Source organism: Hydractinia symbiolongicarpus, chromosome 9 (assembly GCF_029227915.1).
Source record: "Hydractinia symbiolongicarpus strain clone_291-10 chromosome 9, HSymV2.1, whole genome shotgun sequence".
Taxonomy (NCBI): domain Eukaryota; kingdom Metazoa; phylum Cnidaria; class Hydrozoa; order Anthoathecata; family Hydractiniidae; genus Hydractinia; species Hydractinia symbiolongicarpus.
Window position 1 is genome coordinate 2,459,198 of NC_079883.1, and position 16,838 is coordinate 2,476,035.

Here is a 16,838-nt window from a genome sequence, read left to right on the forward strand (position 1 = left end):
TAGTTGCTTGTGCTATCAGTTTATAACCACTGAAACTCTTATACTCAGAGCAGTGAGGCCCAGTAAAGAAACAGCTATTTTAACCTAACAGGCAGTCGAAAGAAAGTAATAAAAAATGACCTATTTATTCATAGTTGTATATCTATTTTTTAACATAACAAAATAGAATTTCAACATAAAAACAATATACAATATGTACATCTATCTAAAAGCAATTGGCATACCTAAAGGGCAGAATTTGTGGAATTTATTTTCCCGATTTTAAAAACTTTTCGTAAGAGCTTAAGTCGCAAAAAATTAGCACCTTTTGCATAAAATACCTTCAAATCGAAAAAATCGCTCCCAAAAATTCTCGAAAAAACTTCTTTCCAACACAAATGTTGAATTTTTGGGAATGGCTCAAAAATTTAAAGGTGTACTCTAAAAAACATTATTCGAAACACCTACTTCTCTACACTAAACGTCAAAATAAAAAAAGATACTATTTGATTATCGTCAATTCCTGAAATCCAAAGCATTTGGACGTATGTAGACGACCATCCGTTCAAAATACTTCCTATTTAAAACTGCATGGTGTATGTTATGAAATATTTAAACCTTCAAGAACGCTCTTACAACGTCGGATCGTAGCGTACTATTTTGATTTGTGAGTCATCCTTCACTGTGTAAAATTTTAGCGATTCGTACGAAACAAGAAGAAACTTTCGAAAAATATTTCACATAAAGCAGATCAGTTTTTGAAGGTAGTTATTTTCTTCTCAATTGATCCAGGGAAATGACTATATCTGCTCTTCCTTTTTTCGAAGGGTGAATCTTGAAAAACTTTTCGTACTCAGATTTAGCGACTAGTTTTAATTTCTCCTTATCTTTCACCCATTTTGAAACCTAAAAAAAACAATTATTTATACAATCTCATGATAGAGGCATATCGCAGTTTTTTTATTAAGAAGTTTAATTGTAGTCAGATCTAAAAATTATTCAGCTACTTAGGTCTCAATGTGCACAGATACTATTGATAAAAATCTAAAAGCGCGCGAAAAACCATACGTACCAAAGACCTATTTATACCATATTTTCTTGCTAATGAGTCTTGGGATGCGCCACCTTCGTATTCATTCACAATGTCAGCTTTGGTTTTAACAGAATATTTGGCGCGTTTAGCGCTACCACGCCTGCCTTTTGTTACTTCTGTACTTTTTAAAGTTTGACGCTCACTTCCTTCCAAGCTTTCGATCTGATTGAGCATGCTTCCCATTACTGATTTTACGGTAGCGATAATTTTGTCTTCGTTATTCTGCTTAACTACCTGGCTCTGTTGGAAACTGGAAATAAATTTGAAACCAAAATAAGATTTTGACACGGAAAGTCTTTTCAAGTAGTCACATTTAGCAACTCAGACTTTAAGATGTCGCAAATTGCTATACGTAACCCATAATGAAACATTCTCAAAAAAATGTGACAAATATTTTCCAGGGACTTTCTCATTTATTTGAGTAGCATATTGAAATCTGAAAGTTTCACCGGAAACATATGTAAAATACTTTGCAAAGGTTCAAATTGGTATCTCAAGTCGTTTTTGAGATATTGAGCTCTAACTACGCGCCATAAAGCCAATTTCGGATGTACAGAATCGAAAATCCGCGTTTTAGTGCAATCAATTTCCCATGTAACAGTTCCTTAATCAGTTAAAACTAAATTATACCATGTCCTCATTTCTAAGTATCAGATATAATTTTTGAATTGTAAGGCCTATGCTACATAAAAGTGCATAAGCGCCGTAGCACTTAACATACGTTGGTTGGGGTTTCAGTGGCTTTTCTAACGGTTTGTTTACATTTTAATGCGCCATTTTAAACTTGATTATTCTTCCAATGTCATATGATTTCAGTGGCTTTTTAACGGTTTGTTTACATTTTAATGCGCCATTTTTAAACTTGATTATTCTCCCCATGTTTTGTTCCCGCGTTGTGGCGCAGGTTAGTCATATTTTTGACTAACCACAAATATTTGTATTTAGCTAAAGGGAGGTTTGATTTTGCTAACTTAGATATTTCAATGAATATTTTTTTTAAATTCGTTAGTGTTTACAATAATTCAAGCAAGATACATAGTTTTCCTTGAATGATTGTAAAAATAAGATCAGAAATATAAAATATGTAGCTAGTAAGAGTACAACATAAAAGTACAACAAAAATTTTATTGATTTTTAAACAAAAACAAATCCTACCTTGACAGTCCATGAATGCATTTCATATGAACAACTAAGCCTTTCTTCGCTTTAAATAACCGATCACAAAACTCGCATTTAAACGGATTGATATTTGTTTTCGAAACAAACTTTCGTGGTTGGCCTTTTCTTTTCCTTCGACGTGATTTTGTAGTTGTCAAACATTCAGCCTGCATTTTTTTATACCAAAACAAAGCTTAAAAAACTTGATGATAATTTCTAACGATATCGTCAAAGTTGTTTTTATGTGTAACAGATGTTAAGTTTTCGTAAATGCTCTGTCAACAATAAAACAAAAGAATTATAAACTTTTAAGACAAATGGATGAATTAAGAACATTGTGAAAGCCTTATGATTTATTATTGTTAAGAACAACGTTTTTTATTGCATGTTTTTATAATGACTCGTAATATTATAAATTTAGAATACTTTTTTTCTAGGTTCTTTAACAAAATAACCGGTACACGAAAAAATAAAAAATAATTGAAAATTTTTTAAAAACACTAAACTTTTAAAAATTCCTATGTTCCTAATATATCCTACTTGAAAGCCATGTAAATAAATAGAAATCTTATTCTCCAGGTGCTCATTAGACTTTTCCAAAAAAAACCTACAAAACTCTGGAGATAAGATTCATTCTCACTTTACGACGTTCACTTTAAAGATAAATATTTTGAGCTCGAACTTGGGTGTTACAAATTTAAATTCTCTACATTCGCCCTTAACATTTTCCTGTCTATCTTTAAATGTTGTCACTGGCACAAAGCCAGAGGAGAGAAAGACCTATTAAATTACACTGAAAAAGTGTTCTTTGATGAGGATGGAACGCTTGCGTTAAACTTGCTTCAAATCGAGGTAGCTCACTTGCCGGGTTAGATTTTAACTTTGTTGATATGCAAAAAAAACTAGTTACCTTCCGGTAACTCCAGTTAACTCGAACTTCGAATCATTTTCTTGGGTACCTTGAACTTTACGCTAAATAATTCGGATAACTGGAACTTTTTATTCGATAAAAGGAAATCAAATACCGCTTGAAAAACTCGATTTAACTCGAACTATAATCTCATTCTAGGCTAAATTCGACTTAACGAAAGCTTCGCGTTTAACTCGAACATTAGCTATAATTCGAACTAGGGGAGATAACTGCACCTCGGGTAGGCGGGCTGGTTTCGAACAATGAAAACAAAAGAAATAATTTTATGACAAAAGAATTTGATTACGTGAGCATAATAACCAGCCCGCTTTTTCAGTGTTTATACCGTAATGCTTCGAATAAATGCCCCCCCTCGAATAGACTCCCCTCCTTTTCAGTATTTTTTAAATAAACGCCCCCTCGAATAGACGCCCCCGCCCCTCGAATAGACGCCCCTCCCTCATAAGGGGAGTTTATGCGAGGCGATAGTAAAATTATACTTACTTACTTACTTTTTTCCTAAATCTTAGGTTTAAGATTGGAAATTTAGTTTTTCGCTTTTGAAGTTCATTCTCTAAATCATGTGAATATCTTTTATTTTCTGTTGTGAAGATATATATTATAGGTATCCTTAAAAACTGCAAAAGAGACGAAGTGTAAAAAATTTAATAAACGCCCCCATTTTAAACGCCCACTCGAATAGAAGCCCCTCCAAGATGTCAAAAAAATTAATAAAAGCCCCGGGCGTTTATTCGAAGCATTACGGTATGGAGTTTTACCCAGCCTGCTTGCCGAGATCTCAGGTAAAATAGGCGAGAACTCGACAAGCGGGACAATTCTCCATATTAATAAAATTTTAAATTCTATCTAAAATAGCTTTTAGGCAAATAGGCTAACCCTGCAACCTGCATATAAACAGCCCCTTAAAGATACGGTAACCCCTCTGAGACACATACTTAGTATATTGAAAGTATCCCCTCTGCTCGCTATATAAACCTTAACAAATATATATATATATATTCTGAAAGCCAAATAAATTATCTCTAGAGTGATGATAAAATAAAAAATCCAAAAATGAGAAAAAAAATTATATATATACAAAAAATAACCCTTCCAGTTTATTTTGTCGAACACTCCCCTCAGTAAAATTTTTGTTCTTAGAAAAACATATGGTTGCGAAGCTTTTATTCAGCTCTAAAAAACTTTGCTTTTTTTACTCAAAACAAGTGGTTCCAAAAATATAGCATATTTTTTGTTACAATAGCTGCTTTATAACTGCTTTATCTATTTTTAAGCATGATAGATCGATAACTCGATATTTCCTCACTTTCTGCGTTAGAAAAGACATTTAAAGCAGAACTGATAGTTGCATGACATTCAAAAACATTTTGAAGATTCACATCCCACAAAGAGAGTATTGTAAATATATTGTAAATATATGTGTATACATTTTACGATTTACCTTTTAAAGGTGTTTAAAAAGAAACATATACCTTATTACACGAAATTACCGCTGTGTGGTTATTAATGCGGTTAATAATAACAGGTCATTAATTAACGCGGTTGCTAGACCTAGTTCAAGTGTGTGGAAATTAACGCAGTTAGAGACAATTTTTGACAATTTTCTTGTGACTAAACTTTTTTTATTCAACAACAATTTAATGTAAAAGTTAGTAGAAATGTCTACTCCATAGCATTAAATGGGTTCAAATGAATATAATTTGTACCCATTTCCCGAGTATTTTCAACGGCGGCGGTAATACCAGTACTTTGCCAATCATTTTTTATAATACTAACTCCTTTCTTTGATTGGAGGAACTCGTACGCCTCGACACAGCAAAAATTGCAGAAGTTCAATATCCAATGTATTATGATTCAAATAACGATGACGAAGTGGAAGGTGACAATGAAGAAGAAAATAATTGCAAAGAAGCTGCTGAAAACTGTAGTGACGATGAATGTATGATTACTCATTAGTTATAATTGTATTTCTTTTCGTTGTAAATTTATTAAAATCTAGTATCCGTCTTGTTCTTTGCAGGATAACATACCTATGCGAGAAATAGCCTTGAAATTTAATCGATGCGCGAAAATAAATTTTAATTGAGGACAAAAAATGTATATATATGATGTATATGATAATGTATGTATACACTAGGCAGTTTTTAATTTTTTTTCGTTTTTTTTTTTTAGATCACAAATTAAGGGTGGTTTAATTAACACCGACCAGAAATTAAGGGCGGTTTAATTAACACGGACTATTAACGCGGTTGGAAGTCAACTGCGTTAATAACCACACAGCGTTAATCTTGTGTAATAAGGTATATATAGTTCTGTAGCAAAAGATATAATTATCGCAACAAACTTATTTTCGTACAATTTGATGGAGGGGAGACAAAAATATATACTGTTACGACTGAAAATTTTTTTTCGAGAAAAATCAAATCAAAGATCTTTGCTTTTGCCTGCAAAAATCATGGGGAAGAAATGTTACACCCACTTAAACGTTATGAATAATTAATAAGTCATGAATATTTTATTTAAAATTAAAGGTAAAGTATTTTCGCAGAACTTTGGGTCTTGTTATTGTTAAACAGACAACAGGTAACATAACATAACAAGATAAAAACGAAAAAAAATAAATAAATAAATTAAAAGGGCATAGATACTAACTAATATTAATTTTGTATAGATTATTAAAGTGTTAATGTTTCCTATGTTATATGTAGAGGTGCAATTTTTTATTCCTTCTGCATAACTCTCTTTAATTATCATACAGATTAAATCTATTTTTATTTTTTTGGCAGGGTGTTGAAAATGTTGAAAACAGTAAATTTGATGAGAGGAGTGAGATATGCTCAAAAACACTCATTAAAGATGTTCATAAATACATAGGTAGGTGAAGCGTAGAAAAAACTCTGTCCTTCGTTTCTTCTTCAAACCACTAAAGTTTTTGTCGGTGGCACAAGGGTAATGTCAGAGTTGATTTCGCGATCTCGATGTTTTCCCTCACGACATTAGTCTGAAAAAATATTTTAGTCCTCTGCACAAAATTTAGTCACTGTTTATCGACTAAACATATAATTTTGCTTACTTATACCAATATAATTTTTATTAAGTAAACGTTAAACTGAAAATATCCAGCTTGTCAACTTCATTGCCAGAACATTTTAGGTTTTATTTTACATAAGTTTATTCCTCCTGATGTAAAAAACTTAAAAGGCCATGGAGACGAGGTTGCAACGCTCGTATCTTTATTTTTAAGACATTTAATGCGCACTAAGAATTGACAAAAAAGGAATCAGCAAAAAAAATTGTCATCAAAAACTGATGACATTAATCACATTTTAAAATACTACGTCAATAGTTAGCGATTATCATTGGCAAATGAAAATTTGGTTTACTAACATAATTTTAAACAAATATGTACATATACAAATACATATACATATACAAATATAAATACATATACAAATATATAAAATATAAAAACAACATTTTGCGATGCCTGTGTTCAATCACTATCGCTTCTCAGCCCATTGGCTAAGATCAAGTGTAGTATCTGTTCTTATCAGTTTAATATCTGGTAGGCCATTCTCTGAATGGTCAGTATATTAATCTGATTTTTGGCCTTGGGTCATGGAGGTGGATTTATACACGCCGTGACCACATAAGCAATAAAAGAAGTAGCAGTCAGTTACTTTTGGTATCAGCAACTTTTTTAAAAAGGAACCTTCCACCTCAAAAAAACTTTGCTTATATCGAAAACATATCTGATGTGAATAACGAGTTCAATGATTATTAATTCCTTTCTAATCTGGTAGCTCTAAAGTAAGCCAAAACGTTTTACTAAAATTTACCTCTTTCGTCACATGGCTACGCTGCTTTGAAAATTCTGCATTCATAATGATTTATCAGACGAAAAAATATGCCAAGTCAGAGCTTAAATAAAAATTTTTTCAGCATCTACAAACCATGCTAAAAGAATTAATAATAAGGCATTTATTATAAAACATGTCGGGAGATGTATCAAGCTTTCAGTTTGAACCTTGTCGAAAAAAATCAAGAGAAGAAAATGAGGATAGTGATTCAAACGAATCAAGCATTTTTTATGACAGCAGCGATTATTATGAAGAATCCCAACATAATAGTTTTTTTGTCGTTGTTGATGATCTATAAGAAAACAGTAGAGAATAGTGAATAAGAATTCTTGAATAATGTCTAAACATTTTAACTTACAAACAAACGTCAAGGTTAGTTGTCGATGTGTTTACGTCGTGCGTTTTTATAGGCAGTTGCTTTTATTTCTCGGTACTGTCAATACAATCTCTGAAGATAAATATCAATGAAATAAAAAATAAAATTTAAAAAAGCATTAGGCAATAATTACAAACACTCACAAGATAACTGGTTTCAGCAAAGTCATACGGTGCATAAATGATCGATGGTCGCGTGAAAGCAAGGTAAATTTCGTTTAAAAAAAGACACAATAATACAAAATTGCATTTATAGAAGAGAATGTCGTACCATCTTTCAGTAAAGCTGTTTGTGTTGCGACGGAGGATGATTTTGCGAAGTTTTCTTTGGTAATCTGAACTGCTTTGCTCCTGATGTTTGGCTACATTGGACAAAATAAAATATAAGAATAAATACTATAAATAAACTAGTCGCTAGCCCGTGGAAAATTCACGGGTTCGCCCGTCCTTTTTATACTGCATTGCGTGCTTCTCGCTACTGCGCAGCTAAGCTACGAAGCTACCATTTTTCAGACAGACGTATACGGTTATTATAATATAGATAGCCGTTAGCCCGTGGAAAAATCCACGGGTTCGCCCGTCCTTTTAATTAACCCGTCGCAACAAAGTGGGTAAAATTATATCGCATTTCATATTCGTGTTTCCGTAGCATGATTTTTTAACTCAGCGGGGGGTCTGCGCAGAGACAGACAGACGGAATACGGCTATTATTAAAGAGACTAGTCGTTAGCCCGCGGGAAAATCCATGGGGTCGCCCGTCCTGTAAATTAACCCGTTGCAACAAAGTGGACAGAAATATATCGCATTTGGTATTTATGCGCATTTTAAAAATTTCGTGTTTCCGTAACGGACACGGCTTTCGCGGAGACACAAACAGACAGACGACGGCTATTAATAAAGAGATATAAGAATGTAAATTTTTTTGTGCTCGATTGAACTTAACGTTCGCTTGTGAACCTTTGCATTCAGTGGTAGCAACTTTTGTTTTCCGCAAAAAGATATCGTTATCGTCGGCATCCAGGAGTAAATTCTGTTCTTTATGGTCTGGTTGAAAATTTAAATCCTCGGCCTCCACTGTCGCTATCGCCGCCATAATAACCTAGAATGTACTTTTCATGAAAAAGAAAACAAAAAAGCGAAGAAAAAGCAGCCAGAAATATGTGTACAGGAATTCCCCATGCTTTCACCTTCTTTTTTTGTAACTTCTCAACGACGCTAACTCTTTTGCTATGTTCAGGCTTGTGTGCAAAGATCGTTGGATCAGCCTCTAAGACCAGCTTACGGGGTGCTTTTTTGAAACCTGCAATACGAACGACCAATTCATACTCTCATTCGCAATATACACTCTGTTCAGTATCACAACTTTCTTACCAGTCCTTTCAGTAATGAAAATAACTGTGCTAACAAAAAGGAAAAGCGTTGTATGCTATGCTTACCTTGCTAGTTGATTTCTTAAATTGATGGGCTTATCAAAGCAGTTGTTTTGGAAGTGCTCCTCGCATAAATAAATAGTTTTTGGAAGATCAGTTCTTTTCATGTGTGCTATCCAAGTAGCAGCGAAAGATTTATCACGCAGGATTTGGTTTTGGTTTTGACAGCCTACGACAGCTCAAGACCCATCGTTAAAATTTTAACTTTCTACGAAACTTTGCGACGTCTTTCATTATATTGCAAAAAAATGTAGTAAATTTTTTACTTCTAAATTAATTTTTTATTCGACAAAAATAGGAATGTGCTTGCGCACATAAACCCATTTCCTTTATAAAACAGGGGGTTGTTTAATCCCGCAAAAGCAGCTCTACGTCATTTGTTTACATTTTTCTCGCAACCGCTGAACTAGACCGTTTTGGAGAGGAAAGCCGCCATTACTGTCCAAGGCAGCACGTTTGGTAAAAATGGTAAGAAAGAAGGTGGGAGGTAACCTTTAAAATAAAAAAAAGAAGAAAATGCATCAAAATCAAATCGTATCTTGTTCGTACGTTATTTTTTTCTGTTGAAAATTTATACAGTGGACACGTGTTATGTATAAACACTCGCTTCTACAAATCATATAAAATAGATCTTCTAGCTTAGTAACCTAAAATATAAATTCAAAATAAAAAAAAACGAAAAAAATGCATCAAAATTAAATTGTAATTTCTTCGTTCAGTATATTTTTCCATTGAAAATTTATACAGACGACATGATATATAGTGGACACGTGTTGTTTTGTTCTGCAGCATTATTTCGCTACTGCAAATTTAGAGAGAAAAAAATTAAGCAACTTTATGTTTGTTTTGGTTCATTCATCTTGAATCTTTTTCTAGCGCCCCCGGTGCAGGACTGTGCCACAAAGTTTCACGTTTCATGGTAAAAAAGTATTTAGCTAACGTTAAATTGACATTTCGCGTACACTTTTCGATTTGCGAATTATCCCTAATGATTAGAAAATTAATTATAAATTTATAAATTAATAAACAAGATGCTTAACTGATTGTAAAATGTATAAATATCAAAATATGTTTATTTATGGTGACCTGCATGAGGTATGAAGATAGCTCATACAGAAACTACAGTTGTTTCTTCAAAAACACAAGACTTATCACATGCACAGTGTTGCAAGCTCGAAATGCACTTCATCTTTGTATTTTGCGGAAAAAGATATAAACGGTTAAGAGAGAAGCGTTCTATGAAATCGGTTAACCAGCTGTATATTCAAGTTTGGACTCAAGTGTCCGCTGTTTTATCACGCTGGTTTTCAGGTAAAATATTATCTCGCTTGTTTTCAGGTGAAATACCATCTCGACGTCTTTCAGGTGAAATACCGTCCCAAAGTTTTTCAGGTAAAGGACCGTCTCGTCGGTTCTCAGGTGAAATAACGTCTCGTTGGTTTTCAGGTAAAATGTTATCTCGTTTGTTTTCAGGTGAAATACTATCTGGTTTTTCAAGTGAAATACCGTCTCGTCGGTTTTCAGGTAAAGACCCGTCTCGTTGGTTTTCAGGTAAAAGACCGTCTTGTTGGTTTTCAAGTAAAGGACCGTGTCGTTGGTTTTCAGGTAAAAGACCGTCTGGTTGGTTTTTAAGTGAAATACCGTCTTGTCGGTTTTCAGGTAAAGGACTGTCTCGTTGATTTTCAGGTAAAAGACCGTTTCGTTGGTTTTCAGGTAAAAGACCGTTTCGTTGGTTTTCAGGTGAAAAACTGTATGGTTGTTTTTCAGGTGAAATACCGTCTCGTTGGCTTTCAGGTAAAGGACCGACTCGTTGGTTTTTAGGTGAAATAACGCCTCGCCGGTTTTCAGGTGAAATACTGTCTAGTTGTTTTTTAGATGAAATACTGTCTAGTTGTTTTTTAGGTATAATACTGTCTCGTTGGTTTTCAGGTGAAATACTGTCTGGTTGTTTTTTAGATAAAATACTGTTTGGTTGTTTTTTAGGTGAATTAATGTCTGGTTGGTTTTCAGATGAAATACCGTCTCGTTGGTTTTCAGGTGAAAGATCTTGTATCTTTTCCTCAATCTGGGTCAGGGAAATTATTATATCTCCTTTTCCTTTCTTTGATGGATGAATCTTGAAATATTTTTCGTACTCAGGAGTAGCAACTTTTTTTATAATTTCTTTATCTTTAACCCATTTTGAAATCTAAAAGTGTACATATTTCGATTGTATCCAAAAGGCTTTTGCAAGGATTGATGAAACGAAAACACAACCACAATGAACGAACGAAAAAGTAAGAGGTAAACATTTCACGTGAATTTAAAGTAACGGCTTAAACCTTTTCACAATTCAATAAAAAAACGAACAGAAACCATACATTACCACAGAACTATTAATATCGTATTTTCTTGCTAAAAATTCTTGGGATGCGCCAGCCTCGTATTCATTTACAATGGCAGCTTTGGTCTTTAGAGAATATTTGGCGCGTTTAGCGCTACCACGCCTGCCTTTCGATGGTTCTTTATTTTTTAATGGTCGCCGACTTGCTTTTATTTTGAAGTTCTTGTCATATCCAGATGAAGCAATCTTTTTTATTTTCTCTTTATCTTTGAACCACTTGGAAACCTATAAAGCACAGACATTTTAATTAACAAAATATAGACGACGTGACCACAAGAATGGATTTTAAAAAAGAAACGGTCACATTGCCAAGAACCTTCAGGGTATAAATGAAACACCCAAAACACAATTTTGGTCAAATTTTTAATTCATATTTCTGTTTTAACAGGAAGAAAATGAAAAAAGGAAAAATATAAAATAATTTTTTTAAGTTATTTTTAATATGTGAAATTCAATTTGTTTACAAAGGTTACAAAGGTTAAATCTCGATATTTTAAAACAATTTTTGCTTGATATGCCTCCGATGTGTTGGGCTTGATCTTCCAATTAACAAGAGAAGGCAGTTTATTTAGTTCATCTCCTGATGTTTTTAACTTTCCTTACATACATAGCAAAGAATCCGTTATATCGCTTTAAGAACCTTCAAATGAATATTTTATTTTCTGCAAATAGCTTGACTGTATTTTTGTGCAGATTTGATTTCACAACAAAAGTTATTGATAAATTTGCGAAGTCTTAGCATTAAAAATTTCTGAAATTGGCTTACCACGGCCTTTACCACAAAAGCAATAATTTACGTACCAGACATCTATTTATTCCATATTTTCTTGCTAAAAACTCATGTGATTTGCCAGCCTCGCATTCTTTCACAACGTCAGCTTTGGTTTTTACAGAATATTTTGCGCGTCTGTCTCTACCGCGTCTGCCATCAGATTTTCGCATACTTTCTAAAGTTTCGTTCTCACTGGTTTCCTCAATCTCCTGCTTAATTAAGATGTTCAAATTACCCGATTCACGTTTGTCACCTGGTTTTCTTTTACTTGTCAATGTATCAATCGTACTGGCTTCCTCTTTCTCTAGCTTAATTAATTTGCTCACATTAACTGATTTTATAACATCGTCCTTAACTGGTTGGATACTAAAAAAACAAAAATACATATACACTTTGTGCTAGGACTGTGCAAAATAGCAATGCAATGATCCTTTTTATTGTTGTTTTTCTCCTGAGCCTTGACAGCTAACCTAAGAAGTTACTTATCAAATATTCTCAATGAATTAAGAACCATACCTATACAAGCCTTGTGGTGCTTTCAAGTACATTTTCAGTACCAAAGTAATGCAGAAGAAAATCCTGTACCGTTGGCTATTCTGATTTTAGGAGAAAAAATAAATACGGAGAATTTTACCTTGGTAGTCCATGGATGCATTTAATATGGATTACCAAGCCTTGCTTCGATTTGAAAAGACGTTCGCAAAATTCACAATTTAGCAAATTAACTTTTGTTTCTATTATACATCTTCGTGGGTGACCTTTTCTTTTTCTTTGACGAGAACTGGCACTTGTTAAACATTCAGTTTGCATACTTTTTGTTGTTGTTACTTTTCTACAATCATATATATATATAATATATTTATTTAATTTGGCCTCACTAAAAGATTTCTTAACAATAAAACCAAAAATTTATATGCCTTTCCCATAATGGCTAAATTGGTTTTTTTCCGCTTGGTTTTTAAAACATAAAAAGAGTTAAAAAAATATTGTATATACAACAGTCACTGTTACAACTTTTATGGGAACACATAGTACAACAAAACAACACAAAATAGATGATAAATGAGATGATTTTTTTCTATCTCATAAAAGTAACACAACAATTACAGACTTAAAACCAAACTTTATGATATTACAAAAGCTTTTTAAAAGCCAAATATTTTCAATACATTTTTAGAGAAAATACAATATACAGGAGAACAAAAACAAATAGAATAAAAATGTGGTAATCTTGTGCGGGAATGTCACTTTTTCATGATTTATTTTTTTAAAAAAACTATCAAATGATTATTAGTACATTCATTTGCGTGGCACTACAGATGCAATATTTTTACTCAGACAGCTTCAGGAAAAGTATTTAGGAAAGAGATAGAATCTCTATTTTGCCTTTGTAGATTTAGAGAAAGCTTTTGATAGAGTGCCACGTTATTTGGTGGGCTATGAGAAAATTATGTGTGGATGAGTGGCTAGTTACGATGGTACAGTCTATGTACAGCAATGCTAGAAGTCGTGTCAGGATTAACGATTCACTTAGTGATGAATTTAGTGTAAATGTTGGTGTACATTAGGGTTCTGTACTTAGTCCTTTGTTGTTTGTTCTAGTCTTAGAAGCGCTGTCGATGGAGTTCAGAACAGGTTGTCCATGGGAGATATTGTATGCAGATGATTTGGTTCTCATAGCAGAGTCTATGGAAGAATTAGTTGAAAAGTTTGAGAAGTGGAAGGAAGGACTAGAAGAGAAAGGGCTAAGGGTGAACATAGCAAAGTCTAAAGTCATGATTAGTAGCATTGCAGCCGTGTGACCTTGTAGTTGGAAAGTGGCCTTGTGGAGTTTGCAGGAAAGGGACTGGTAGTAACTCAATTTTTTGTCAGACTTGCAAGCATTGGGTACATAAGAAGTGCAGTAGTATTAGTGGAAGGTTAAGAGCTGACATTCAGTTTGTATGTAAGCGTTGCAAAGGTGAGATTATAGAGAATGAAGTATTTCCAGCTTCAATGATGTACAACAGTGGCTCGTTAGTGATAGTTTAGAACTTCTGTTACTTAGGTGATATGTTGGGAAGTGAAGGGGGTGTTGGAAGAAGTGTTACTTGCAGGATAGGTTCTGCTTGGAAAAAGTTCAGAGAGTTACTTCCTTTTTTTACTAGCAGAGTCCTGTCAATTGAGTTAAAAGGTAGGTTGTATGAGGCCTGTGTAAGAAGTGTTGTGTTGTACGGTAGTGAGACATGGGCAGTGAAGCAGGAAGATCTTGACTGTTTAGAAAGGAATGATATGAGAATGGTTAGGTGGATGTGTAACGCCAGTCTGAGAGACAGAAAGAGTTCAGATGAGCTAAGAAGCAGGCTAAGTATCTGTAGAATTTAAGATGTTATCCAGATAAGAAGATTGAATTGGCTGGGGCACTTGGAAAGAATGGAGGGGGATAAATGGGTAAGAAAGTGTCGAGACTTGATAGTTCCTGGGGCAAAGCCAATAGGCAGACCGAGAAAGACTTGGCAGGAGGCTATAAGGACAGGCTTGATACAGAGGAAGTTGAGTTTAGATCTAACACAGTCTAGATCAGATTGGAAGAGGGTCATTAATATACCCCGTCCAAACCATGGTAGCATGGAAAACGAACGTTAAGCCGAGAATGATGATGATGATGATGATGATGATGATGATGATGATGATGATGATGATGATGATGATGATGATGATGATGATGATGATGATGATGATGATTTCCAAATCTTAATAGTCCTAACTCTGAACGATTTGGAAAGAAAGTGGTAAAATTATTTAAAGAAAAATTTAATTTGAAAATCACCATTCAAACGAAAGTGTAAATGGTAAATGTGTCATTTAGATTAATAAATGGAACGTACCAGTTGTATTTGGAATCAAACAGCCAACCACTTATTTTAACATATTCAAACCATCCGGCTAACATCATTAAACGAATTCCGAGTATGATCTCTGATTGAATCAATAAGATATCCATAGCCATTTTAAAAAGAGCAGCACCTTATTACAACAATGCTTTCTGTTAAGCGGTCAGAAGGAAGATATCACTTACAACCCAAATCGTGAAAGATCCACGACAAGAAAAAATATATGGCTCAACACTTTATTCAATCAACCTAGAAATAGATGTTGCTAAAAAGTCTTTGAAGCTTGCAGATAAAAACTTTCCAAAGAGCAACAAACTAAGCAAGATATTTAATAAAAACACTTTAAAAGTAACCTACATTTGCCTGACCAACATAGCAAGTCTAATATCGACTCGCAATAATAATGGTAATTGTTTTCCAATCAGGAACCAAAAAAAATGGCTAACAATAAGTTTTCATTGAGCAACCGTGTTTTATCACAGCATTTCCATTTTGGCAAACCATTAGCTGTTTTCCAAAGGGTAAGGGTTTCTGCTGTTGAGTTATATATCTTTAAAATCCACAAGTTCATTTATTAAGCCTATGGTATCTGACCTTATCGCCGAGATAAACTTTGCTTTCGATGTTCCTGAGCACCTGAAAGGTTTTATCTTATACATGCTAACAGCCCCAGAATATGTAACCTTAATGGAGGAATTCGGAAAAGAAGAGATCCAGACTTTAGCTGATTATTATCGGTCTCTGTCAGTTACTCCTTATAACATTCAATCTTTTCCTCCACTTCTTGATATCGCTACTCTTATGGCAAAATTCAGAGTCTTCAAACAGTTTGTTCTTACCAGGTAACTGAAGTACGAATCTGGGAAAAAGTCATTGATAGCGTCTGTGAACAATGACTTGTCCGATGCCAATAAACAACTGAAACTGTTAGGTTCCATTTATTCCAAACATAAGATGGACAAAAATATATATAAAAAATTGCTTGAGAAAAATGTCAACAACTCTACACATTTTATGTTATGTTGAAGGATTTGAAGGCACATTCAGCTTCCAAAGAAAACAACGTAATGACACACTTGTTGAATCTCGCTGCATTAACCCCACCATCAACTGCTGAAATTCTCATTGGTGAATTTGATCTTAACACTATTTAGGGAGCGATTAAACCAAGAAAACTTATCACATTGCATATCAATTTGCTAGTTTCCAGAAATTTAACTGATCCAGACTAGGCAGAAATAATAAGTGATGGTTGAAAAGAGACAGCACAAAAACAAATCAACGAAGAGTATAAAAAATGCTAAAGGACAGTTGAACAGTAAATCTGTGAAGTACTTTTTTTAAATAATAACACCTTTATTCACGCTGTGCACTGTTTTCTTCTCTCTCTCCCAGCGTGGTTATAGAATCATTACGTCATGAGCAAAGGCTCACAATACACTTGACAAAGTACACCAACAGGAAGGTTGGTCAATGGGACTTGTACTTCATGAAAAAATTATGCAAACACATCTCAAAACCTCAGAAGCGCTTCAAAAGAGTTTCGGCACGAGTTATAGATAAAATTAGAAACCAAATTCCACATAACAATACACACTTTTCATCTTACCTAAAAAATAATAATAGTAACTCATTATTCTTTAACCCTGTAACAATAGAAGAAGTTTTAAAGATCATAAATAACCTTGATTTAACCAAAGCATCGGGCCCAAACAGTGTCCCTAATCTTATCTTAAAACAAGCCAACATAGCAATTTCTGCAATATTAACCAAACTTTTTAATCTTTCCCTACAACAAGGTGTATTCCCAAACATATTAAAGATGGTTAGTGTCATACCAATCTACAAGAATAAAGGGTCTCCTCTTGATCCAAATAACTATAGACCCATATCATTATTAAGCAATTTGGATAAGATCTTTGAAAAAATAATTAAAAACCGATTAATTTCTTTCCTAGATTCTAATAAAATTATAACCAATAAA

At 33.7% G+C, this 16,838-nt stretch overlaps 3 protein-coding genes and 1 pseudogene across 3 annotated transcripts in view; 1 reads left to right on the plus strand and 3 right to left on the minus strand.

Moving 5' to 3' along the window:
* Positions 1–16,838, minus strand: part of LOC130656267 (calcineurin subunit B type 1-like) — a 102,530-nt gene that overhangs the window by 24,491 nt on the left and 61,201 nt on the right. The gene's annotated exons all lie outside the window — the stretch shown is intronic.
* Positions 183–2,825, minus strand: LOC130656266 (uncharacterized). The gene is made up of 3 exons (XM_057459098.1): positions 2,228–2,825; positions 1,052–1,322; positions 183–885 (listed from the first exon to the last, which is right to left on the minus strand). Exons 1-3 carry the CDS (start codon positions 2,401–2,403, stop codon positions 748–750), a joined length of 585 nt encoding a protein of 194 aa, XP_057315081.1. The 5' UTR covers positions 2,404–2,825; the 3' UTR covers positions 183–747.
* LOC130661525 (U2 spliceosomal RNA) lies at positions 6,664–6,819 on the plus strand (annotated as a pseudogene).
* Positions 9,354–12,833, minus strand: LOC130656262 (uncharacterized). Its single transcript, XM_057459094.1, has 4 exons — positions 12,616–12,833; positions 12,011–12,347; positions 11,192–11,434; positions 9,354–11,014 (listed from the first exon to the last, which is right to left on the minus strand). Exons 1-4 carry the CDS (start codon positions 12,789–12,791, stop codon positions 10,103–10,105), a joined length of 1,668 nt encoding a protein of 555 aa, XP_057315077.1. The 5' UTR covers positions 12,792–12,833; the 3' UTR covers positions 9,354–10,102.